The sequence below is a fragment of the Cervus canadensis genome, chromosome 23, assembly GCF_019320065.1.
Source record: "Cervus canadensis isolate Bull #8, Minnesota chromosome 23, ASM1932006v1, whole genome shotgun sequence".
Taxonomy (NCBI): domain Eukaryota; kingdom Metazoa; phylum Chordata; class Mammalia; order Artiodactyla; family Cervidae; genus Cervus; species Cervus canadensis.
In genome coordinates, this window is record NC_057408.1 from 54,479,642 (window position 1) to 54,507,141 (window position 27,500).

At 43.7% G+C, this 27,500-nt stretch overlaps 2 protein-coding genes across 6 annotated transcripts in view; one reads left to right on the forward strand and one right to left on the reverse strand.

The window, feature by feature from the left end:
* The window catches only part of ARHGAP28 (Rho GTPase activating protein 28), a 136,003-nt gene extending 131,233 nt beyond the window's left edge, over positions 1 to 4,770 (forward strand). For all 5 annotated transcript variants that reach the window (XM_043444443.1, XM_043444445.1, XM_043444444.1 and 2 more), the window contains one exon: positions 908 to 4,770. In XM_043444443.1, coding sequence (XP_043300378.1) covers positions 908 to 1,002 — 95 coding nt within the window. In that variant the 3' untranslated portion in view covers positions 1,003 to 4,770. The remainder of the gene's footprint in view (positions 1 to 907) is intronic.
* Positions 4,771 to 18,431: 13,661 nt separating this feature from the next.
* Positions 18,432 to 27,500, reverse strand: part of LAMA1 (laminin subunit alpha 1) — a 122,760-nt gene continuing 113,691 nt past the window's right edge. The window contains exons 56-63 of the mRNA XM_043444404.1: positions 27,303 to 27,438; positions 26,248 to 26,360; positions 24,809 to 24,998; positions 24,110 to 24,268; positions 23,102 to 23,255; positions 21,433 to 21,566; positions 19,652 to 19,874; positions 18,432 to 18,778 (exon numbers count right to left, since the gene is read on the reverse strand). Coding sequence (XP_043300339.1) covers positions 18,618 to 18,778; positions 19,652 to 19,874; positions 21,433 to 21,566; positions 23,102 to 23,255; positions 24,110 to 24,268; positions 24,809 to 24,998; positions 26,248 to 26,360; positions 27,303 to 27,438 — 1,270 coding nt within the window. The 3' untranslated portion in view covers positions 18,432 to 18,617. The remainder of the gene's footprint in view (positions 18,779 to 19,651; positions 19,875 to 21,432; positions 21,567 to 23,101; positions 23,256 to 24,109; positions 24,269 to 24,808; positions 24,999 to 26,247; positions 26,361 to 27,302; positions 27,439 to 27,500) is intronic.

Sequence of the window (27,500 nt, forward strand, 5' to 3'; positions counted from 1 at the left end):
CCTCGGATGGCCCTGCCTCGCTCCCTCCCCTGGAAGGTGTTTGCCGCTGTATCAGCTTCTCAGTGAGAGCTTCCTGGTCGGGATCCTCTCTCTGCCTTCCCCGCTTTCTCTCTCGTTCTCTCGCGTTCTTATCAGCATCGGGCTCACTTCCTATCATACTTTCTTATTTGCTAGTTGCCTTTTACCACTTCTAGAACGTAAGCAAGAGGGCAGATATTTTTACCTGTCTGATGCATTGCTGTGGCCTCAGCCCTTAGAATAATGCTCGACACCATAATGGCTCGAGAAATATTTGAGAACTGAATGAATGAGTCAAGCAAGCAATGAAATCTTGGTATTTTGTTTGAGACTTTAGTGGACATTTCAAACATACTGTACATAAGAATTTTCAAATGCATTTGCCCCCATGGAATGATCGTTCCGTTGTTAATTCTAGGTCTTCTGCCCACAGGAGAAATGAAATGACCACTCCTAAAATAAAATTTCATGTTCATCCTTAGTCCTGGTCAAGTTACTATCTGTAAAAAAAAAAAATTAGAGGACATGTATTGTCACATAAATGATCATCAGTGATCATTATCATATAAATGAGTTGATGCCTGAACCAGGTTCCTGCCATATTTTTCTAATTGGTGTGGTGATCTGGGGAGCAGTTTTCCTGGGGTTAGTCTTTTTTTCCCCACAGTGTCACATGGGGTTTATTTAGAGTACTTCACAGTCAGAAAGAAACAAAGGAAAGAGGGAAGGAAGACAGGTTGGCTATGCTGGAAACTTTAAACTGAATCTGCTTTTGGCTGAGAGAACTATATTGGTCTTATTTGAGTCTTGCAACACTCATACACACAAATATGCACATGCACAGAAGTGTGGCCTTTTGAAAACATTCTCCGATTTTCATTTCTTTTAGGACAGCACTGCTTGGATCCGGATGCTTATATACTGGATGTATATCATGTGAATCCCCAGGCAGAATGGGTGATTAAACCCCAACAGAATGTTTGAAATCACCCCCCAAGATGGCAGCTACCATGTATTACACGCCAAGGAGTCCTACATTTAGTAGGGAAAAAACATGTTTGTCCCTAGACCCTCTCGGTGTTTCTCAGCCCAACTGGTGTCTCCCGGAATTGTCAGCATGAATCGTGGAAGAGGAGCTGGTTGACCATCTGAGCTGAAGCCGTCTTATGGTGGTTCCTTGGTAAGAGTGAAGGAAAGAGGGTGAGATCCTTCCAGAAGAAAGGCCAGCATAGAATATGGAGCTCTCATCATTTCTGATACTTTGACTCACAACAGAAATGAGCTTGGTCCTTATACCTGGGGATAAGAGGCACTTCTCGACCTGGCAAATGCTGCCAAACACAAGAGGTGGAAGAGACTTTTTTATACCTATGTTTTATATATATATATATATATATATTGACCTTTTTGAAAAAGAATGCCAGAAAAAAACAAAAACTTCTTCTCTGAACAGTAATTTAGATCTCCTTTCCAAAGAGACTCTGTTTCCAAAGTCACACATACAATATTTATGCTCTGACTTGCTCCTGAATTGGAGGAGGAGGAACTTCTGTTTAAAGACCACTGTATTGTTACGTATGTTGTACTGTGTTGTGACTGTCTGCTTTCTGGTGCAAGTGAACACTTCCCCATCATGGACTGTTGAAAACGGATACTTTTAAAGCTTACTCTGTTACGAGCACATGGTTAAGGTCAGGTTTACAAAGGCTTTTCTTGTGCTTCCATAACCTTCAGTGTAGTCAGCAGTCCTGGAGCTTCTGTTTCTCATCATCATGATGGTGCTCAGTGAATAGCTCTCCATGTGCCAGGCCCAGATTGTCTTTCCTCCCCAAATGGATCATTTTTTTAAGTTTCATGACTGTAGATAATCACTTCTGCAGCCCCAGTGTTCAAATGCAGAACTGCCTTCATCCAACTGCTCTTTATCCAAGAGTGCTGAAAAATACCATTCTATCCAGACTTCCTACGCTGTAAAAACAGATTTTGTTTGTGTTCATCCATCATAGACTTGGCCAGGCCCCGTGGATTAGCATCAGGCTTTAGAATCAGATGCATGTTGGGTGACCTGAAAACTGCCTCGCTCCCAGAAGCCCACGAAGCCATTTTTCCAGGCCTGGAGTTGGTGAGAAAGCACAGTTCTCCACAATTCTGAGAGCAGATCTGACATGTGCTGAGAGGTCAGGGAGCCCTGCCTTTCCTCTGGGGACTGCAGCATATAGAAACAGGGATAGAGGTCTCAGTTATCCCACATGTGTGCTTTGGATTAGAATCTACAGCTTGAGATTTTGACGAGCTTATGTGAGTTTTAATGAAATTTAACATCTAAATGACTCTCCCTTGCAGTTCAAACAATAGACAAAGTTGCTCACAAATGCAGAAAACATTTTACCTACTTGCATTGGTAGGTGGGTTCTTTACCACTAGTTCCACCTGGGAAGCCCTTTATCTATTTACCAAGTCTCAAAACATAATGTGATGATAATTTAAGCCTATATTATGGAAGAAATCTTTTCCATGCTCAGTATGCCTTGATAGCTATAAAACCATGATTTATATTCAACGTTCCTGGCCATCGGAGCTTTGTTACATTTTTGTGGAAAACTAATATCCATTCATTTTATTTGTTTATTTGAGAATTTTTATTTCCTTTGCTTGAAAACCCAGTGGAAGAAAAACATGCATTCTGTTGGTTTATATTTATTCCTATATTTCATCAGTTTTCAATGTATGCCTAATTGACAGCATGTGAGTTTGCATAATGAACTTTGAGGGTTTGAGAAAATGCAGTTATCATTCTTGCAATTCAAACAACAGGAGTAAGCATCTTACTCCATGTATTATTTGCTAAGTTCCAAGACATAAGATGGCTGTAACTGATGCCCACATACAAGGAAGTTCTTCAAATTAGGTGCCTTACACTTCTGTGTATATATTAAAACAATAACTTATTTTTCTAACTGAATTTCCTCTCATTTAGAATAAATTCTATTGTGCTTAGAAAATTCACCAACCTAGCCAATTTTTTATTTTTTGTTTCAGAATTTTTATTTCTTTTGACTGAAAACACATTAACACTGACAGAAAAATTCTAAAAGTCTTAAGATTTACCCCATTAGTCATTAGCTTTAAATAAATGGCTAACAGATAACAGGTAAAAAAAAATTAAGTTTCTGAATTTCTTATCCACATTTGATGTGCATAAGATGTGACATCCTTTAGATGTCAAAGGCTCAGCCCAGTCAGTAATCTTAAATTAATCACTTCACTACCTTCAAGGATGTGTGACAACTTTAAAATAACTATATAATATGGAAACCCATGTCAATACCCATATATTGGGTGTAACTTGAATTCTTAGTCGTAGAATTAACTAACTGATCAGAGAAGAATTTCCAGTAGACACACAATCTAATTTTTGTGAAGTTAAAGAAGTTCTTTTTACTGATTTTATTACTTTTTTTAACTTAACTTTATTCTTAATGAATAAACAAACCCGTACAACTAAAACTCAGAAATGCCAGTCACCTAAGTGTTGAAAAAACTATTTTTGCATTATGAAGAGTTGTTTTTGCAGTAGTTACAGTCATCTATAAAAATGAATAGTGTAAAGGCAAACACGAATAGTGTATCTGCAAACAAGAGTCAGACCCTGGGTTTCTAAATTCTGTTCTTGGTAGCTTCCACCTCGCCTTGTCCCATGCGCTCTTGGTATGCAGTTAGGAAAATGACATCTAGGAGAGTGTTAGAGAAAGTTAACGTTTTAGGAATGCTTATTCAGAAAAAAACCCTAGAACGGGCTCCTTCTTGCCTCCAGTCTACAAAAGAAGATCCCTTTGCTAAACAGCTCCCTTAAGGATATGATTCTTCAAGTCACTGAACAATGAGTTCAGTGAGTTCAAGGGGAGATCTTTGAACAAACTGGAATATTAATCTCTTTACAATGTATATACAATATAAACTACCTCACTGTCTTTCCTGGGGGGGAAAATGACGGACGTTAACAATTTTTGTTACAAATGGTCCCTGATCTTATTATTTAAGTCACTTCAATTAGCTTTCAGTGTACATTTAATAATATGCATTTAATGATGTAAAATATTTTTAGCAAAAGCTTTAAAACCAAAAATACTCTGTAATTGTGATGTGTGTCGTAGAGGCTGAGAGAGTCTGTCCTTTAGTCATCGTCTCGTGTGTTTAACCCTGTGAAGTCACAGGTTTTCAAATGCAGGAATTCACTTCATCAAATTTCATGCATTTTCAACTGTTTTCCCCACGTTGCACTTGACTGAAAGTCACGTGAGATTAAAGTGCCCCTTCTTTCTATCAAACATATTTCAATTGTTTTTCATAAATGTATCACACATCTGAAAGGAATATATATTATGGGACTCTGTAGTTTCTATTTTCTGTCTGGCATTTTCAGCTGTGTTTTTTTTTTCTTTTTCTTTTCATAAACATGTCACTTAATAAAAAATAATATGACATGGATTAAAATGTTTCAAACATTTTTCAACAGTTGTACACACACACTACCTTAATTTAAAAATGACATCTTTTCTTTCAGGTATTTTCCAGCTGTTCTTGGAAATGATGTGATTTGACTGAAAAGTCATATTGTTACTAGGATGCCAATTTTTTATGTTGTCTCCCATCTCAAGAGTTAATGTTCTTTCATCCTGTCAGTTTCATTGCCAAGTATAATATGTATGTTGCATTTTATTCATAAAAATAAAGAGGAAAAATCCAAAAGCATTATCATGAGATTTCTTGTGTTCGACTAGTCCGAAGACACCATGGTGCTGGTGAAAGAAAAGGATCCTTAAAGTCAGAAGGTTTGTGTTTTGAGCCCAAGGCTCTGCCACCTACCATAAACAGTGATGTTATAGGCACTGGGGTAATGGTGGATGTTTGTGCAAAGATATTTACTAAACTTGTTTGAGTTATTGCCTTTTAATATGTGCTTTTTAAAATATATATATATAATTTTCAATAGGTACAGGAAAGAAAATTTGACTCATTCATGATTTTTTTACACTCAACATTTTACCGTATACCAAAGACAAGAAAAAGAGATAATAAAAAGGCATAAAGATTAGAAGAGATAAAATAGTCTCCATCTGCAAATAATATGATCATTTATATACAAAAGCCTAAGGTATCTTCAACTGTTAGAACTAACAAGATGATTTAGCAAGGTCGTGGTGTACAAGATTATTATATAAAAATCAGGTTGGGAAAAATATAATTGTAAAGCATATATTCAACAAAGGACTGATATTCAGGCTATATTAAGAACTCACTAAATAAAAGGCAGGCAACCTAATTTCTTTAAATGGGGGAAGACTTGAATAGATGCTTCACAAAAAATAGACAAATCGCCAGTAACCATGTGTTTAAAATGCTCAGCATCGTGTGCCACTAGGGGGATGCAAATTAAATCCACATTTCCTGCTCCATGGTTGATGAAGCTGTCATCCCAGGCCCCCGTTAGTGGCTCCGAGGACTCTCCCTTCCCATGGCTCTCGACTGGGGAGTGTGTGCTCTCTCTGCTGGCCGTCCTGGAAGGGTCTCATCCTGCCTGAGCCCAGCTGCCATCTCTTCCACGAGATCAATTTGGAATCTGGCTGGCTGTAACAAATGACGAAGTACATTAGCTCAGTTCCAAAGATCTCTGCCAAATGGGCTTTGACAGCAGAGCACACGAGCAGATGGAAAAGAATCTGGAGTTCCTGGGGTGCTGGGGGCCCCCCAGATCTGCTTGTCTCATCTTCCCAGCAGGAAATGACACCTTTCCTGACGGGCCAGACAGATCTCGGGGGAGGAGGGACCATCACCAAAGGTTCATCTGAGTTTTAGCAACTAATAATCACATGTGGACTCTACACACTGTCATCTTATTCATGAACTTTTATGCCATAACAGTTCATTCTCAGCAGTTGCTCTGCATTTGTACAACGTGTTTATTACAGCGCAGCAGTGGGCTTTGCTGTGGTTCTTGGCTCCATGTCCTCAGATGACAAACTGGGAACAGGCTTTTCTACCATGTAACCCTCACCACGTCACAGTACAATGGGACAGCAAACACTTAGCCATAGAAGGAAATAATTGATAATCTGGATCCACAAGATTTTAAGCAAATATATCATTATTTTGGCCATCTGATGCGAAGAGCCGACTCATTAGAAAAGACCCTGATGCGGGGAAAGATTGAGGGCAGGAAGAGAAGTGGGGGACAGAGAATGAGATGGTTGGATGGCATGATCAACTCAATGGACCTTAGTTTGAGCAAACTCTGGGAGACAGGGAAGCCTGGCGTGCTGCAGTCCATGGGGTCACAAAGAGTTGAACGTGACTGAGCAACTGAATAACAACAACCATTAATGAAAAGGCAAGCCACATATTGAGAGAAAAGTGTGTGTGTGTGTGTGTCAAATGCATGTGTTACACTCAGGCTGTATAAAGAACTCTTAACATACTCTGCCAAAACTCAAGAGTTAAAAAAGAAAAAAAGGGGGGCGGGGATACTTCCCCAGTGGTTAGGAATCCACAATGCAAGGGACGCAGGTTCGATCCCTGGTTCAGGAACTAAGATCACCCATGCTGCAGAGCAACTAAGCTAGAGCACCACAACTAGAGAGTCCTTGCACACTGCAAGGAAAGACCCTGCATGACACAACAAAGACCCCATGTGCTGCAACCAAGACCTGACGCAGCAAATACTTAAGTATTAAAAATAAAAGACAACTCATGTTTTCAAACGGCCAAAAGACTTGAACTAACATTCTGCCAAAGTATAGAAATGGTTGGTATACACGGCAAGGTACTCAACACTAACAGCCCTTAGGAAAATGATAATTAAACTACAGTGTAATAGCACTACGTAAACACAAGAATATCCCTGTTAATAACTAGCATTCTCATTGCTGGTGGACATGTGAAATGGGAGAACCACTTTGCAAAACTGGCAGAATAGTACAAGGTTAATCAATCACACACCTACCTTACGTGGCCACAGACATCAGAGTGGTGGCCTCTTGTGGTGGGATTGGCTGGAGACGGGCATGAGGTAGCTTTCTAGGTTCTCCATGCAAAGGCCCAGCCCACTTTGCAGGTTTTCCGGGTACTCCACACTGGGGCCCCTTTGTTTCCATAGGCAGCTTAGGTCAGCTGTGTCCACTCCTCACTCACCCCATCCCCAACCTTCCCGTTACCACAGTGAAAGCACTTTGCAAGCTGGGCTCTCATTCCTCAAGTGCTGCTGTGGCAGATCCTGCAAAGATCTTAAAGCCTTCCCATCCCTTCCTAGCCCACTGCACCCCAACGTAGCCCTTGCTTTTATAGTGTTTTAACTGGAGAAGGAAATGGCAACTCACTCCAGTATTCCTGTCTGGGAAATCTCATGGACAGAGGAGCCTGGTGGGCTACAGTCCATGGGGTCGCAAAGAGTTGGACACGGCAGAGCACACACACAGCAAACAAGGTACACGCGTGCTTCTTGATGCAAGCAATTTTAATAGAGCATTGTCTTCATTTTCATCTTCACACACTGTTCACCCTTAATTGAGTTCACACTTAATTGATAAATATTTGTTGATAAATGGATGTTCGACATTTCACCATGTGTCACGTCCTCAACACTATGAATCATGTTAGAGACAGCCACACAGATTGAGGGAATAGAAAACAAATGCCTTACCCTAGAAACCCGAATTGTTGGGCCTTAACCTCCAGATCAAAGAAGGAGCCTTTGTATTCCGGAGCTTTGATACAAAGTGAAGTTATACCAGGTCCTTTAGTGGTATTTCTTGAGACCCATTCACGAGATTGACAAGCAATAAAAGGACCTAAGAAAACTGGAATTGAACACAAGCTCCCTCCTCCTCTGCTCCTTTCATTTTGAAATCTGGGTGATTGCCACCCACCAGCATCCTTTCTTCCTCCAGGACACATTTCCCCTCCAGGAGCTTATGAGAAAACAGCCAAGCTGCTCGGGCAATGTCAGGATAAAATGAGAGTATCAGCCAAATTGAATACTGCAGGGAAATTGGAAGGAAAACTGGAAAATGAACAAAGATTTGGCGAAAAATACATAACTCACAGGAGAATTAAAAAAAAAAAAAGGAGGGAGTCTGGGGTGCAATTGTAATTGGTCATATTTTTTCCCCTAATTGAGGAATTCAACTAACCAGCATTTTATTGAAGATTTTCACATCTGGGTCCAAAAGAAAAATAGGTCTGTAATGGTCTTATAATTTCCTTACCCTGTTTTGGAGCCAGGGTTATAGCCGACTTGTCCAATGGGTAGAGTCACTTTCCTGTTTCCTGTTTTTGTCTTCAACTTTGTAACAGTGTGTGAGGTGTTTCAGGGAGGGGTGGGCAGGAGGGGTTGCAAAGGGACAGGAGGAAACTTTGGGGGTAGTGGGTGTGTTCTTTATCCTGAATGTGATGATTGTGAGGATGGATACATACAGTCAAAGTCATCAGACTGTAGCTTTAAATATTAATATGTGCTGTCAAGTTTATCATATGTCAGTGACACCTCAAAGAAGCTGTAAAAAAAAAAAAAAACGACACACCCTCAGGCCTGGGCTCTGAGCTCGGGTTCCCACACGTGTGCCCCGGATTCCCCGGGACTGGACCCTGGGAGACAGCTAGGCTTTGCCCCCACTGCCCCTGCCTGGAAAGTGGTACCCAGCAGGAAACTTGGAGATGACATTTAGATTGTGAGCCTGCCCAGAAGGATAGTCAAGAATATCGCCTGTGCAAAAATGATGATTTTCACTGGGAAAATTCCCAGAAAGAGACTGGGTCTTCACGTGAAACTTGCCAGGAGGCCAGAGCACCCACGGTTCCCCGGTCAATGACTCCAAGGTTGGTGTGAAGGGGCACACACCACCTCGCCTCTTGAGTGGGCTGTAGCTGGGATTCTAGGGGCCACGTCACAGCCAACACTGGGGAGTAGCAGTAACAGAAATGGTTCACAGAGGCTCCTGGAGTCCTTGGACACACAGCCTGTTGGGACGTGATAGGGGAAAAGAAGTTTTACTTCAGCCTTCCTTGGGGTCCCAGATGAATGGAACCACTGGGCCAGGGTTCCTCTCTGGAGCACTAACGATCTGAAGTCACAAGCCCCAGGTTCTATAAGAAGAATTATCAAAGCAGCTTCACTAATATAAAGTGGGGATGAAATGCCAGAGAGAAAGAAGTCTTGTCTGATCTGCCTGCAGCGATGGAGACGTCAAAGGAGAGGAAACTTGTGTTACATTTGATGCCTAGAGAGGGCTTCTGATTATTGCTACAATTCTTGAGAAATCACCCATTTGGGTAAGGTGGCTGGACATGTGTCTTGCAACCTTCAGGAAATAACAGCAAAAGCACAGTCTCCTTGCAAAGTGACTCAGGGTTCAACATGATCTCTGGAGATAACGGCCCCCAACCACCAGGGTAGCGGGCTGGAGATCTTGAGCCACCTTGACAAACTTCAGGCCCCAAGAAGGCTAATTTCTCAACAATGTTTCCCAGACAAAAATCAGCATTCATACTTCTAAAAAGGTCTAAAAGTAGGTGGGGGGGGGGGGGAGGCGGGCAAGGGAATTTTCCCATTTTGTGCTCTCCTACATGTCACCTTGGGTAGAGCTTCTAGACATAGTCCTGGCCTCCCTCTTGGGAGATGGCCCAGCACGCCAGAGACGTCTGCAGCCACGTCTTAATGCAAAAAAATTTTTTTTGTTCCAGTCTCTCTCTCTTCTCCATATGGGACTCTTATTACTCTATGTTAGATCTTTAGAAGTTACCTACCTGACACTGGTGTTTTGTTTTTGTTATTATTTTTCAGTCTTTCATCTCTCTATTTAATTTGTTGAATAATTTTCATTATTTTGTTTAATGAAGGTTACTCACCCTTTATCATCTACGTTCTGATACTGAGTCCATCCATTGATTTTTTTTTTTTTTTTTTTTGCTTCTGATATTGTATTTTTGAGTTCAGTAATTTTCAGTTGGTTCCTTTTTCTATTTTCCATTTATCTGCTGAGAATTTTTTTGTCATTACATTCATTTCAAGTGTGTTTACTCTGACCTTATGTAGCATTGATATAATCACTGCTTTGAGGTCTTTGTCTAATAATTCCATTTTGAGGTTGGCATCATTTCCCCTTGAAAATTGGTTCTATTTGCCTGGTTGGATGTGTGTAGAAAGATTTTGTATCATATCCTGGACACTGTGAATGTTATGTGCTATAGATTCTGGGTCCTAATATAAGTCACTGAGGAATTGTTGATGTTTTGGATTTTGGTAAGAGATTGACTAGGTTGTGTTCAGACCATAAGTTCTCTCCCATTTTCTGTTGGTTGTATCTATTAAAACACATACATGGATGTATACCTTTCAGTTAATTTTGGGAACTGCTATGAGTCGGCAATAATTCATTGATTTGCCTGTCACTTTATCAGTTTAGAATTCTCCTTCTCCCCTCCAACCCAAAGTTACTCAATTCTAATATGACAGTGAAAAGAGGAAAAAAGTATTCTCTCTTAGGTTAGCCTGTTAAGAAGTACTTTATTCAGTTCACTTCTGATCTGACCTAGAAGACTGTAAGACTCTCACAGTCTTCCAAATTTGAACGTTTTTTTTCCCAGCCAGACTTAGTGAGTTTAATGTGCCAAATGATTTTCTACTTTTTGCCTTTCTCACTCATTTCTTCTTAAACTCCATCATCTATTTAATCAGACTTCAAGAGTACACAATTACATTTAAATCACACATGGACTCCTCTGTCCATGGGATTCTCCAGGCAAGATTACAGGAGTGGGTTGCCATTTCCTCCTCCAGGGGAATCCTCCCAACTCAGGGATCAAACCCAAGTCTCCCGCTGAGCCCCTGGGGAAGCCCCACTGACTTCCTAACCACACCTAAATCCTGCTTACTTTTCTAGTCTGGTTGCACAGCCCCGTTGTAACTTCTGCTGTGTCTGTACTTCACAGGCTCCCATCTGCTCTGCTGAGTGACGCTCTTTCCCTAAATGTCCTCTTCTGACCACCTAATGGGGACATAGCTCAGTGCTTTTCCATTTTTATCAGAGCTTTTACTGTCTTTTTATTCATAACAGACAATCACATTTGGATTTTGAACACATGCTAAAAATTAAATTATTGATGAAATGCTGGCTTGCTTATAACAGTTCTGGCTAAAACAAACTGCCATAAACTTTACTCTTTCATGTCTATGAAATTCCTCTAATTATGTAAACAGAAACCACAGCTTTTCAATATTGAAGATGGAGTTTGTGTTTTAATACTTTATAATTATTACATACTCCATATAATCTGAGAAGAAAGTATCATTTCTAAATTTTGTTACTCAGAGAGAAAAAAAATTCTCTCCATTATGTTTTTACCCAAGTCCTTGCTTCAGACAGCCACATGGGTCCCTTTGCTGGACACTGAAAGAGTTTGAAAGGAACATGACCTATGTCTTTGTCACCGTTTGAAAAAAAAATCCTGATAGTTTTGGCATTTCAGAGTATATTAAGCTGAACATTTCACTACATATTATGAAAACTCTTAAGCCTATAGAACTTCTTTGGGGAATATCTTGCAAAAGAGGCTTACTCTGCCATTTGTTTTATGCTTATTAAACGGCTCAGAGGAATTATGTTTGCAAAGAACTTTTGAAATTTATATGAAGAGCTACACTGCTGAGGTATTTTTAGAAAAAATTGTAAACTAATTTTCAACTCAACAATTATCTACTAATAATCTCCCATAGGTCCTAATTATGTTAGCTCTGAGAGAAATGCCCAAGAAATATCTGACACAATATAGCCCTTACAGGAGTTGTGGACCAATTAGATTGTTGAGATGCACTTTCTATCTGAGGGGGAAAATGAGCATAAATAAGAACCACTAAAACCAAAAACACTAATTTGAAAATATATATGCACTCCACTACAGCATTGCAATATAGTGATGTAGCAGCATCATTTACAATATCCAAGATACAGAAAAAGTAAAAAGTAGGAAAGTAAAAAAAGTAAAAAGTAGGAAGTCAAGAAACACTTGGAGTAACAGGCAAATTTAGCCTTGGAGTACAGAATGAAGCTGGGCAAAGGCTAATAGAATTTTGCCAAAAGAACGCACTGGTCATAGCGAACACCCTCTTCCAATAACACATGAGAAGACTCTACACATGGACATCACCAGATGGTCAACACCAAAATCAGATTGATTACATTCTTTGCAGCCAAAGGTGGAGAAACTCTACACAGTCAGCAAAAACAAGACCTGTGAGCTCAGATCATGAATTCCTATTGCCAAATTCAGACTTAAATAGAAGAAAGTAGGGAAAACCACTAGACTATTCAAGTATGACCTAAATCAAATCCCTAATGATTGTACAGTCAAAGTGAGAAGTAGATTTAAGGGACTAGATCTGATAGACAGAGTGCCTGATGAACTATGGCTGGAGATTCATGACATTGTACAGGAGACAGGGAGCAAGACCATCCCCAAGAAAAAGAAATGCAAAAAAGCAAAATGGCTCTCTGAGGAGGCCTTACAAATAGCTGTGAAAACAAGAGAAGCAAAAACCAGAGGAGAAAAGGAAAGAAATACCCATTTGAGTGCAGAGTTCCAAAGAATAGCAAGGAAAGATAAGAAAGCCTTCCTCAGTGATCAGTACAAAGAAATAGAGGAAAACAATAGAATGGAAAAGACTAGACGTCTCTTCAAAAAATTAGAGATACCAAGTGAATATTTCATGCAAAGATGGGCACAATAAAGGACAGAAATGGTAGGGACGTAATAGAAGCAGAAGATACTAAGAAGAGGTGGCAAGAATACACAGAAGAACTGTACAAAAAAGATCTTCACGACCCAGATAGTCATGATGGTGTGATCACCAACCTAGAGCCAGACATCCTGGAATGTGAAGTCAAGCGGGCCTTAAGAAGCATCACTACTAACAAAGCTAGTGGAGGTGATGGAATTCCAGTTGAGCTATTTCAAATCCTAAAAGAGGATTCTGTGAAAGTGCTGCACTCAATATGACAGCAAATTTGGAAAACAGCAGTGGGCACCGGACTGGAACAAATCAGTTTTCATTCCAATCCCTAAGAAAGGCAATGCCAAAGAATGCTCAAATTACCAAACAATTGCACTCATCTCAAATGCTAGTAAAGTAATGCTCAAAATTCTCCAAGCCAGGCTTCAACAATACATGAACTGTGAACTTCCAGATGTTCAAGCTGGATTTAAAAAGGCAGAGGAACCAGAGATCAAATTGCCAACATCCACTGGATCATTGAAAAAGCAGGAGAGTTCCAGAAAAACATCTATTTCTGCTTTATTGACTATACCAAAGCCTTTGACTGTGTGGATCACAATAAACTGTGGAAAATTCTGAAAGAGATGGGAATACCAGACCACCTAACCTGCCTCTTGAGAAACTGTATGCAAGTCAGTTCTAACAATAGTTAGAACTGGACATGAAACAACAGACTGGTTCCAAATAGGAAAAGGAGCACGTCAAGGCTGTATATTGTCACCCTGCTTATTTAACTTATATGCAGAGTACATCATGAGAAACGCTGGGCTGGATGAAGCACAAGCTGGAATCAAGATTACCGGGAGAAATATCAATAACCTCAGATATACAGATGACACCACCCTTATGACAGAAAGTGAAGAAGAACTAAAGAGCCTCTTGATGAAAGTGAAAGAGGAGAGTGAAAAAGTTGGCTGAAAGCTCAACATTCAGAAAACTAAGATCAAGGCATCTGGTCCCATCACTTCATGGGAAATAGATGGGAAACCAGTGGAAACAGTGGGTGACTTTATTTTTGGGGGCTCCAAAGTCACTGCAGATGGTGATTGCAACCATGAAATTAAAAGACACTTACTCCTTGGACGGAAAGTTTGACCAACCTAGACAGCGTATTAAAAAGCAGAGACATTACTTTGCCAATAAAAGTCCATCTAGTCAAGGCTATGGTTTTTCCAGTAATCATGTATGGATGTGACAATTGGACTATAAAGAAAGCTGAGCACCTAAGAGTTGATGCTTTTGAAGTGTGGTGTTTGAGAAGACTCTTGAGAGTCCCCTGGACTGCAAGGAGATCCAACCAGTCCATCTTAAAGGAGATCAGTCCTGAGTGTTCATTGGAAGGACTGATACTGAAGCTGAAACTCCAATACTTTGGCCACCTGATGTGAAGAGCTGACTCATTGGAAAAGACCCTGATGCTGGGAAAGATTGATGGCAGGAGGAGAAGGGGAAAACAGAGGATGAGATGGTTGGATGGCAACACCAACTCAATGGACATGAGTTTGGGTAAACTCCGGGAGTTGGTGATGGACAGGGAAGCCTGGTGTGCTGCAGTCCATGGGATCGCTAAGAGTCAGACACAACTGAGCGACCTAACAGAACTAAACTGATACATATACAATGCAATACTGTGCTGTGCTTAGTCGCCGTCATGTGCAATTCTTTGTCACCCCATGGCCCATAGCCTGCCAGGCTCCTCTGTCCATGGCATTCTCCAGGCAAGAATACTGGAGTGGGTTGCCATGCCCTTCTTCAGGGGATCTTCCCAACCCAGGGATCGAACCCAGGTCTCCCACATTACTGGCGGATTCTTTACCATCTGAGCCACCAGGGAAGCCCCAGTGGAAAACTATTCAGCCATTAAAAAAGAATGAAATCTTGGCCTTTGCACAGCATGAGTGGAATTGGAGGGTATTATGCTTAGTGAAATAAGTCAGACAGAGAAAGACAAATACTGTTTGATAGATAAATAACATAGCTTGCATTGTGAGAAGAATCCTGGGCCAGTCCGTAATCCAGCCAGCCAGCTGAGACACCTCCCTTCGGATTGTCTCACCAGTCTCTCAAATTCAATACATTCAGAGCTTGAGTTCCCATAATTTTTCTGTTTACTTCCTGTCCGTGGAACTGCCTTTCTCATTGTCCAAGCTGCCTGCTTGAGTCTTATCATCTTTTACTGCCTAAAGCTAATGTGTTCCTGGAGCCTCTAACATTCCTATACAATCCTCTCATCTTTATCCCTGCCATGGTATCGGTTGCCACCCAATCAGTGCTGCTCACCTGGCAGACTCAGGCTGCCCTTAATGCACCATTTCATCAAAACACTCTCCTAATGGAAAGCCCAGATGCTGGAAAGCCCATGGCATCCAGTCTCCTTCCTACCAGCTTAAATGTTGTGCTCTCCAACGTTAGACCCAATCCACTCTGTTCTCTCTCCTCCTGCCTGTCCCCCTGCCCGCCTGCTAATATTCCCATCAGTCCCCTTTCTCTCAGCTGGGTGGCTTGGACCCGTGTGTCACGCTTCCATACTGCCTCTCTAGCCCTGAATACCGCCTTGCATAAGACGTGTTCATTGCTGTCATGTCTGATGCTCTGCAACCCCATAGACTACAGCCTGCCAGGCTCCTCTGTCCATGGGGATTCTCCAGGCAAGAATACTGGAGTGAGTAGCCATTCCCTTCTCCAAGGGATCTTCCTGATGCAGGGATCGAACCTGGGTCTCTCACATTGCAGGCAAATTCTTTACCGTCTGAGCCACCAGGGAAGCCTGTGCATAGAAAAGCACTTTGTACATTGGCTGCTACTACTGTGTACTTTGCAAAGCCCAGTTCCAGCTGCCTCTGTCAGCCTTCCCAGATCTGTCTTTCACTTGGTGCCACAATTTAGCCCTTGATTTATAGTGTTCTAAGGTGAGAATACATGTGCCTTCTGGTCCAGCAGTTGTAACAGAGCATTTTATCATTTTCATCGCAATTTCTGATTTGAACACTAAGTTGGCCCTTAATTCCTAAGCCTGTGTTGGATGTGGTTGTTCCATATCCAGCCACGAGTGTATCATTCCTAATTACAATGCATCCTTTTAGAGGTGGTGGCACAGAGAGACAAAACAGGAAAATGAATAAGGTGTTATATAAATCAGGCCTCTCATAAAGGTTATACCAGCTGTGTTAAATGCATTGCTTAGTTTTCTTCTTCCTTATGTTTAATAAAGCATGTCTTTAAACCAACTGTTTGTTGCACATTCTGCCAGCAGGTGTGACTGAGGATTAAATTTCACTAAGGTCGAAGTTATTGGTTTATCCAGATGTTCTCGTTCTGAGTCAATTTTAATAATATTTCCAAATATAGACTTTTTTGTGGTTGTTGGCATAACCACATTTTACAGATGGAAAATCGAAGCTTAAAAATTGCACTGGATACTGTGGGGGAAAATATATGGAGGTAACTCAAAAAATTAAAAATAGACTTACTGTCTGATCCAGGAATTCCACTTCTGGGTCTCTACCCTGAAACAGTGAAAGCAGGGACTCAAAGAACTATCTGTCTGCTCATATTCACAGCAGCATTATTCACAACAGCCAAAAGGTAGAAGGAACCCCATGCCCATTGATTGATGAATGAATAAACAAAAATACGGTATATAAGTCGACAAACAATAAATGCTGGAGAGGGTGTGGAGAAAAGGGAATGTTCTTGCACTGTTGGTGGGAATGTAAATTGATACAGCCACTATGGAAGACGATATGGAGATTCCTTAAAAAACTAGGAATAAAACCACCATATGACCCAGCAATCCCACTCCTAGGCATATACCCTGAAGAAACCAGGGTTGAAAAAGACACATGTATCCCATTTTTCATTGCAGCACTATTTACAATAGCTAGAACATGGAAGCAACCTAGATACCCATCAACAGATGAATGGATAAAAAAGTTGTGGTACATATAAGCAATAGGATATTTCTCAGCCATAAAAAGGAACGCATTTGAGTCAGTTCTGATGAGGTGGATGAACCTAGAACTTATTATACAGAGTGAAGTGAGTCAGAAAAAGAAAAATAAATATCATATTCTAACGCACATATACAGAATCTAGAAAAATGGTTCTGAAGAATTTAATTACAGGGTAGCAATGGAGAAACACATAGAGAACAGGCTTATGGACACGGGGAGGGGGAGGAGAGGGTGAGATGTGTGGAGGGAGTAACATGGAAACATACATTACCGTAGGTAAAATAGATAGCCAACGGGAATTTGCTGTATGGCTCAGGAAACTCAAACAGGGGCTCGTAGCAACCTAGAGGGGTGGGATGGGGAGGGAGATGGGAGGGAGGTTCAAAAGGGAGGAGATATATGTACACCGATGGCTGACTCATGTAGAGGTTTGACAGAAAACAACAAAGTTCTGTAAAGCAATTATCCTTCAATGAAAAAATTAAATAAAAAAATATGGTATATACACACGATGGAATATTACTCAGCCTTAAGAAAGGAAGGACAGAGGGAGGTGGGAGGGGGGTTCAGGATGGGGAACACATGTAAACCCATGGCTGATTCATGTCGATGTATGGCAAAAACCACTACAATGTTGTAAAGTAACTAGCCTCCAACTAATAAAAATAAATGGAAAAAAAAAAAGGAAGGAAGGACACTAACACATACTCTATCATGGATGATCCTACAGGACCTTATGCCATGAAAAATAAAGCCAGTCACAGACTTGAATGATTCCACTTACATGAGGTGACTTGAGTTGTCAGACCCATGCACCAAGGAAGAAAAATGGTGGATGCCAGGAGCTTGGGAGAGAGGGCAGCTGGGAATTAGCATTTAATAGGTACAGAGCTTGTTCTGAAAGATGGAGTGAGTCTTGGAACTGGATGGTGGTGATGGGTGTACAACAGTGTGAATGTACCTCATGCCAGAGAACTGTACACTTAAAAATGGTTAAAATAGTAAGGGCTAGCGAGCTATCTGGTTATGGTGCCACTTCTTTTTTTATCTTGCAAGATGCTCTGTTAGCTTAGGTCCTTTCAGAACAAAGCTGTGTCTAGACCAGGCTCTATCTCCCTGTGTTCCCTTCGCTTTTCCACTTGCTGAAGTCTACTTAATGTGCTTATGTGGCAAACAGTTGGTGCCCTCTGCTGGAACATAACCAATAGTGTTACTTGTTCACTGTAGAAATTGGAGCTTAAATTCTTGATAAAGAAATGAAAGTATTCATTTTGTTGCTGTTTAGTTGCTAAGTGATGTCCAACTCTTTTTTCAACCCCATCTACTGTAGCCAGCCAGGCTCCTCTGTCCCTGGGATTGCCCAGGCAAGAATATTGGAGTAGGTTGCCATTCCCTTCTTCAGGGGATCTTCCCGACCCAGGGATCGAACTCTTTTCCTGCATTGGCAGGTGGGTTCTTTACCACTGAGCCACAGGGAAAGCCCATGAAAGTATTCATATGCCACTCTAATCTATGATAGTCTATAATGATATTTTTTAAAAGTTCAAAATACAAAACATGAAGTACCATCAGGTGATCAACAGAACATTTCAAAAGGTTCATTAAAAAACTTAAAAGAGTCAGTGGTTTCAATTTACGTTTTAAACTATTTAATAGAGGTATTTGTTGTACACATGGTTTTAGTTAAACATACACAAAAACGTTCTCTCTGGAAACACCGAACCTGAGTTGGAAATGAAATCTGAACTGTAAAGATTTTAGTTCACAAAATAATTCTCCTCAAAATATAAATGATGGTTCCCAACCGAGGAGTTCCCTAAAGTTCAGGACTCAGTCCCAGGACAGGAATGAGGGAAAACTCCTTGCAGGTCAAAAGCTGTGCTGAAGTCGAAGGATTGCACTAGCGGGCCCTTGGTCAGAGTGAGTCTCCGCACACAGCCCCGGAAGGAGGTATGGCTGCTCAGGCAGTTCTGCTTCACATCAGCTGTTAAGAAAAGAAGAGAAAATAAACCTTGTTGTGTTAAATGACGTGAGAAGAGCAGTAGAAACAAAACTAATCGCTTGTAGAAACAAAACTAATCCACATCAAGATTAGAAGAATATTTTTCCATATGAGTAGCTTCAGTGATAGCGTAATTCATAGAAAACTATTAATAAGCAATAATTTTAAGGCATAGTTGTGATTTAAGTCATAAAAGGGATTTTTATCTTATTAACATTTGTACCAATTACTTGGAGAATCTGAAATGCGTAATTTGAACCCAAAGTGATGCAAGAGGGTAAGACACATGCTTGTCCTCTAAAATGATTACTGACCTGTAAAATGATTCCCACTTCCGGGCATCATTTGAGATCTCTGTCAGTAAAGTCACCCAGCTTACTGTACACCATACCCGATGTTCTCAGAGTCTTACCTAATGATCAACTTCCGCGTGCATGCATGCTAAGTGGCCTCAGTCATGCCTGACTCTGTGAGACACCATGGACTGTAGTCTGCCAGGCTCCTCTGTTCATGGGATTCTCCAGGCAAGAATACTGGAGTGGGTTGCTATGCCCTCCTTCAGAGGATCTTCCCTACCCAGGGACTGAACCAGTGTCTCTTACATTAGCAGGTAGGTTTTTTTTTGTTCTGTTTTTTAACCACTAGTGCCACCTGGGAAGCCCCAATCAAATTATATATGTAGATTATTTTGATTTTTCCAAAAATTCGTAGGTATTTGGAATAGACCTAAAATGGTAAAGGATTTGTCACCCAAACCATGTATCTTTCTTCACCCCTATTCTTTATCCACCTGAATAAGACTTCCCCCAGAGGCAATGCCCCTTGAAAAGTGAGCAGAGTACACATCACACGCACCAGGATAGCCGCCGACATAAATGGGATCGTTGGTGTCAGCGGAGGTGGACTGGGTGTGTGGACTTTCTGCTCGAACCGCGTTCCCGTCGACAATCAGAACCACTCGATGCTTGCTCTTGTTTGCCTGAAGGGTGTGCCATCTCCCATCGCAGAGCCTACTAGGAGCTTTGGGCTCGTACGTGGCTGTTATCCTCCCAGCACCGTTGTTAACGTGAAACAAGAGCTAAACAAATGAGACACAAGCCAATACCTTGGTGAATTTTTCCCTATTCAAGGAACACAGTCCATTCACATAATGTTCTTAGAGTGGATAAAATCAAAGCATTCTGCTAAAAGGGAGGGCTACCTATGAAAATGTTGGCTTAAAGCTCAACATTCAGAAAACAAAGATCATGGCATCCGGTCCCATCACTTCATGGCAAATAGATGGGGAAACAGTGGCAGACTTTATTTTTTTGGGCTCCAAAATCACTGCAGATGGTGACTGCAGCCAGTCATGAAATTAAAAGACGCTTACTCCTTGGAAGGAAAGTTATGATCAACCTAGACAGCGTATTAAAAAGCAGAGACATTACTTTGCCAACAAAGGTCCGTCTAGTCAAGGCTATGGTTTTTCCAGTAGTCATGTATGGATGTGAGAGTTAGACTATAAAGAAAGCTGAGCGCCAAAGAATCGATGCTTTTGAACTGTGGTGTTGGGAAGACTCTTGAGAGTCCCTTGAATTGCAAGGAGATTCAACCAGTCCATCTTAAAGGAAATTAGTCCTGAATATTCACTGGAAGGACTGATGTGGAAGCTGAAATTCCAATACTCTGGCCACCTGATGTGAAGAACTGACTCATTTGAAAAGACTCTGATGCTGGGAAAGATTGAAGGCGGGAGGAGAAGGGGATGACAGAGGATGGATGGTTGGATGGCATCACCGGCTCAATGGACATGAGTTTGAGTAAACTCTGGGAGTTGGTGATGGACAGGGAGGCCCGGCGTGCTGCAGTCCATAGGGTCACAAAGAGTCAGATATGACTGAGCAACTGAACTGAACTGAACCTATGAAAAACAAACAGTGGTTTTGTAAGACAGTGTCCTAAGGATTCTGATGCTAGCCTATTCCCAAGGCTTCGGAAGGGAAAACGGCCACCTCCATGGGAGCAAGCCTGAGCCACAATCTTAGTGATGCATCCTCAAATCAGTGTCGTATTTTCAGCATAACAGGAGCCCATGGGTCTACTAAAAAAGTTGGTTCACAGCTGTTGTGATAGCACCTGTGAAGGAACATTTACTAACTCCCTCCTGAAAAACCATGGATGCTCTACTACCCCAGGTAGTACGAAAAATCTGAGACCTGCAGAAGGTGGGAGGGAAACACTCTAAGTATCCTATTGTCAACTTCTTATGCTGTATGTGAAGCTTTGCTATTGTTGTTTAGTCGCTTCAGCCGCGTCTGACTCTTAGTGATCCCCTGGACTGTAGCCCACCAGGCTCCTCTGTCCATGGGATTTCCCAGGCAAGAACAGTGGAGTGGGTTGCTATTTCCTACTCCAGGGGATCTTCCTGACTCAGGGATTGAACCTGTGTCTCCTGCATTGCAGGCAGATTCTTGACCACTGAGCCACCAGGGAAGTCCTTTTTTAGGATTATCTATGTTTAAATATTAACTGATCTTTTCTCCATTCCATGAAAGTGAATAATTAGAAATTTGAATTTAGATATTTCTACCGCTCTCTCTGACACTGGGATGAGATGTAGGGGGTGGGGGATCCCATCCAGATTAAGTGTCCACCTTTCCATCTATAATCTCCAATCCAATGGCATCCACTTTGGCGCTGCTGATCCCCAGGAGGACACCGTTCTCTGATGAGGTACAGAATTCCAGCGTGATGTTCACGTCGGATCGCACTTTATAGCCTTCTCTGACTGAAACACACAAGGGAGACACCCAGTTAGGGATGGGGCCTGCCCAATGCACAAAGGCGCAGGTTCAGAGAGGCCAGAGGCTGAGCTGGCTGGCTGGCTGTGCTTTTGGGCTCCTGATGAGGGTCAGGAGACCTAGCTCCAGCTCCTTCTCTGGATCCAGCTTCACCCCCACCAGCAAGACGCTTCCACCCCTGAGCCTCGGCTTGTACCTCTGGAGGATGAAGTGACGCTTTTAAAGAAAACACACAGCCAGCTAGGCTAAACCTGATTAGAGCTGAAGCGGGCACATGCTTTTATCCAGAGCCACATAAGTAAAAGTCAGAAGGGATCTGATCCATGTAATTGGGTCATCATCCATCCGAAAAATAGAGCACTTTACTTTCCCAGTATCCACTTACTGGTCTGTCATCATTTGCTGAGTGTGTTGAGTGTGTTAAGTGTGTTAGACTCCACACTATGCATTTTTTTTAAGTGGGGTTTTAATTGAATGAATTTTTCATTCAGGTGATAAAAAAGCTGGGCTAAGTTAGAGATATTAGCAATAGCAGGCAGTTGTTACCTATGGGGCCCAGGGCTGAAGGAAAAATGGGAGAAGGTGGTGTTACTAGAAGCACAGAGTGCAAGAGAGAAGCCTGCTGGCTTTTCCTCTCCTCCCTCCCAAACTCCATCTTCCACCAGGGCCTCCCTGGAAGCCCCAGGCAAAGGAGCCCAGAAATTAGTTCCCTGTGATAGGAAATAGAACAGGGGCCAGGGGAGCAGTGCTTTTACACTGTTTGAGTGTAAACAGGAAGTTAGCCGGCAAGTTGTTGTTGTTTAGTCCCTAAGTCGTGTCAGATTCTTTGCGATTCCATGGACTGTAGCCCGCCAGGCTCCTCTGTACATGGGATTCTCCAGGTAAGAATACTGGTGTGGGTTGCTATGCCCTCCTCCAGGGGATCTTCCCGACCCAGAGATCAAACCCACATCTCCTGCCTGGCAGGCGATTCTTTACCACTGAACCACCAGGTTTAGCTGGCCAATCAAGCATCTGAAGTGGGAGAGCACATAAGTTATATAACAAGGGCTACTTCTAAGCCTTGAGGAATTTCCATCCTAAAGCATTTTAGAGATTTAAATTCCTCTACTTACAACTCATGAATATTTCAACAGTCTAAACAGAGTTAATTTCTTCATCAAAACAGAGTCGCACTTGGCTGGCTGGTCCAGACATTTTATGGTGCTGGTTTTGAATTCAAAGGTCTTTATTAACCTGAACAGTGACAGCTCTTGCCTTATGTAAATCTGGGGCCAGTAAAGATGACACCAGGCCACATGTTGCCGTCCGTCTGGAGGGTCACCTCTCCTGGTGAGAGGAGGCCACCTGGGTACCACGACAGGTGAGCAGGTTTTTACACAAGATGCTGAGAATCCAGAATTTGTGGTCTCACTGCAGCTTGTGCAGCGGGTCCTGTCCTATCAGATGATTCCTGGATCCTTATCATCTTAGACTGCAGGGCATCCCAGAGGTTGCCTGTGAGACGGTTGATCGTACATACCGAGGGCTGCGTATCCACTGCCTTCAAAGAAAGTTCCTTCCTGGGCCACGGCAAAGCACCTGGTCACTGCAAACGCAGACACGGGGCTGTCCGTGTCCAGATGCTGGCTGTTCACTGTCACCTCCCCGAGGCAGGCAGGGATGCTGTGGGTGATCTAAGTGAAATGATGCAGGAGTAGGTGATGGTGAGGACATGAGAAGGACAAGCACACACTGGTCCCACACTTCGGCACAACACAGTAAAACACTGTCTTTTGGTTTTAAAAATCCAGTGCCCACGATACGTCCCATGAAGGTCTAACTTAAAGCTACTGTAATATAGTAAAAAGGGTTTTCTATTGAGTAAATATTGTGGAACTCAAGACTGTGGAGTGGGGCTTCCCTGGGGGCTCAGGGGTAGAGAATCCACGTGCCAGTGAAGGAGACACAGGTTCGATCCCCGGTTGGGAAGATTCCACATGCCATGGAGCAGCTAAGCCTGTGTGTCACACAACTATGGAGCCAGTGCTCCAGAACCGGGGAGCTGCAACTACTGAAGCCTGTGCTTCCTAGAGCCTGTGCTCCGCAACAAGAGAAGTCACTGCAAGGAGAAGCCCGTGCACTGCAACCAGAGAGTGGCCCCCTCTTGCTCCAACCAGAGAAAAGCCCAGGGGCAGCAACAAAGACCCACCACAGTCAAAAATAAATAATAAATGAAAAACCAGGAGAAAAGAAAAGACTGTGGAGCGTTCTAATCTGCAAATACGAATTTGCTGGACTTTTCCTGAGTTGCACTGGGGCTAAACGCCTGTGGGAAGGGAATTGTTCTTTCACTAACCAGCAGGAAGGCAGGCTGGGCTTCAGGGAGAAGTCCCAACATACAGTCGAGGGATGTGGTTCCAAATGTTTGCATTTTGTGGCCAAACTCCAGGCCCAAACACGGTAATTTAAACACAAACACATTCCTCCGCAAGACAAACAACAACCACAATAAAGGTAAAGATGGGCCTACGGAGAAAATGCTGCTTACGTTTCCAATGTTCCTGGCCCTGTATTCGGAGGGGAGGCCTCCGAGGTACAGCTTTCCTTCCACGTCTAGCGTGGTGGCATCTCCCACCGTGGTCACCACGGGCGATTCCTGGCCGTCGACTGTCATGAAGCCCCTCCTTTTAAAGTACTCTGTCTTGACCTAGAGTGATAGGAAGACATGAGTCATTTCTAAGGAATCAGAGAAAACAACAGCTGTTTGCAGCATCTGTTCACTGCAGGAGTAATAACCCGAATGGAACCCTCAAGGACGGCTCAGGTGTTCACACCTCTGGGGTTGAGAGGAGGCTGAGCCTGGAGCAGGTTAGTACAGGACCTGCTTCAGAGTCCCCGTCACAGCAGCAAGGAGGCCAGGACATGAGGTTGGGCCCATTCACACCACCCGTGGGCTTGGTTTACTTCTCGTCAAACCAAGAATATATCCGGTGAATGAACATTTCATTCATTCTACCAATGTTTGCTGAGGGCCTACCAAGTGTCAGGCACTGAGTGAGCCCTTGGGGGTATTTCAGGAGGCAGAAAAGGTTGTGCCCATCAGAAGCCTACATTCTATGGGGCAGATATCAGACACAGAGCAAGCTGGAAATCAAAGGGGTTGATCCACTACTGTGAAATGGAGTGGACACGAGGGGCCGGTGGAACAGACCTCGGCACGAGTGACCCCACCTTCCCGAGAGCCTACCGTGTGCCACTGGCCATCGCTGAGCAGCGCGGGGTGTGAGACCTTGGTCCTGCCCTTCCCGAGGTCGAAGATGAAGTGGAGGTGGCCCGCATGCAGCTGCAGCGCCGCGTAGTCCACCTGGTTCTGGTGAGCAATGTAGTACACCAGGCCGCTGGGGGCGAACGTGCGGACGCTCAGCTGAACGGAAAGCCTGGAGGGAGGCGAGGGCTCTCAGAAAGGAACACGCTCTCACTGTCACTTTTTAGATTCAGAGAGCCCAGTAAGTGTTTCAGCATCTACATTTAACATCTCAGGTCATGCATCCTTTCATTGACCTATCCATTCATTCACTTGTGGTTAACTGCTTACCTCCGTCTGCCAGGAATTTAGGAGCAGAGGATCAAGCAGTGAACAGAGGAGGGTCCCTTTCCCCCCAAAACTAACACCAGAAATATACCAGAGAGTTAAAACTGGGTCACGTGGAGGCCAGTGGGGAAGGGGGCTTAATGAGTTGCAGCAAAAAAGGGTGATGATGGCGAGAAAGTCAGAGGGCTCAGAGGTCTTGATGGGGGTTGAGCAGCTGCTGGAGCGAGAAGTAAGGAGGAAGGAGAGGTGGTTAGCAGGATGCTTAAAGCAGAGATTGTGCAGGTGGGGTGCGTACTTATCAAGTGCTCAGCGGTGTGACCACGGGGAGAAGGCGGCCGGGGAGGAATGAGGGAAAGACCTCTGACAGATCGGAGCCAGAGGACCTCAAAGATCAGGGGCCGGGCAGCTGCCAAGCTCATGGGGACTGAAGGCAGGAGACAAGGGGCAATGACCCCAGATGGAGGCAACAGAGGCGTAGAGTGCTGCAGAGCCGAGGGCGTGGACCGCGGGGCTGAGACCCACAGGAGGGCAGGGAGGTCTGCGGGTCCTGAGGAGCCTCGGCCACGAGCTCTCTGGGATATGAGCCGGCTTCCCCGGCTGGAGAAGGCTGCCTGCGACAGGCAGGTGTGAAGGGCAGAGGGAACGTGCAGGCTGGCGATCATGTGGCTCCAGGAATTTGGGGTCATGATGATAGAGCTGGGGGGCCGTTCCCACAGATTAGTGAATGCTTCCTGTAGAATGGGATTCAGAATCCAGATGACAGCTTCAGGGGACTTGGGATTCCAGAAAGAAGAGGGGTTTAGGTAGCCAGGGCTCTCCACACCCCCAGAGAGGCAGCCACCCGCCATCATCAAGACGGGGTCCAGGCAAACCACGGAACCTGACTGAACCACGCTGACGCATCTGAGCCGCACAGAAGCTGCGTTCCTCTTTGCCACTCACTGCTGCCGTGTGGTGGCAAGCTGAACACTCCAAAGTGTTTACTTCTCGTGAAACATGAGAAGCTTCTTCCGGAAAAGACCCACTGCTGAAGAATATGCCCTGGATTCTTCTAGCAATGAGACACCTCATGAGGACATGAGAGCATCGCCTACCTCTTTCGGACAGCCAGCTGGTTAAAGGGTAGCACCAAGTGGCTGCCTTCTGCAAGGCCGAACTGGTGGGCATTGGGGATGTATTCTGGGGCCCCGTCCATGGCACACAGTCCCTGTAAGAGATGCACACAGCTCGCTTGTATGATAAAGCCATGACTTTCATGATAAAGCCACGCAAGGCCAGGCCCACCACCCCGGCCCCCGACCACACCCCGCAACACAAACATGTCTTTCCATGAAGGAAACATCTCAGAAGCAATGGTGTCAGAGCACCAGCAACACAAACGCCCCAGCACTGCCTTTACCTTCTCGCTGTTTATTCCACACCCCTTTGTCTCTCTGAGAAGGCAATTAGAGCTTCTGTTTTTTACCTCAATCCCACTCAAATTCACCAAATTCCCATGAATTTTCATCTGGTCCAAGAGGCAAAGGCCTTGCTTATGCCTGCAACCACCCCTCCTCAAAAAAACCCTGCTCTGGGGAGGGCCTCAGGGGTCAGCAGCTGTAGGACCAGCTGGCACACAGGCAGCCCGGGACTGTACGTGCCCACAGGGGACAGGCCAAGGTGGTTCCTCCTCGACAGGAGCAAGGTGTAGCCAGGAGGAGCCGGGCTGGAGGGCAGGTGCCCTGGGTCCAGGCCGAGTAAGGCCGTAGGCTCAGTTTCCCAGGTCGGTGGATGGAGGCTACCAACACCACCACCCTGAACTCAGAGACAGGCCTTGCTCTGTACAACTGAGCCATCTGCATCACCACGGCATGAGCTCTCAACCAAGGAAGCAGAGAAATCATCAAACGGAAAGGAAAGTGAAAGCTAACAAGGGCTTCCCTGGTGGCTCAGACGGTAAAGAATCTGCCTGCAATTCAGGAGACACACGTTCGATCCCTGGGCAGGGAAGATCCCTTGGAGAAAGAAATTGCAACCCACCCACTCCAGTATTCTTGCCTGGAGAATCCCATGGACAGAGGAGCCTGGCGGGCTACAGTCCATGGGGTCACAAAGAGTCAGACACGACTGAGTGACTAACACTAAACTGCATAAAGAAGGGCCTTCTTACTGGACTTGGTAAAGGCTGGGGCTCTGGCGGGAGTTCTCCGTCCTCTCGGTAGACAGCTAGTTTCGGCCTCTCTGAGAGTGAGCAGGAGTCCAGGTCTGCGTGTTCATAGTCAGTGGCACTCGTGAAATCCAGAAGTCTAGATACAAACAAAGCATTTAAGAGTCAATGATGATAATACAACCCAACACATGCACCAAG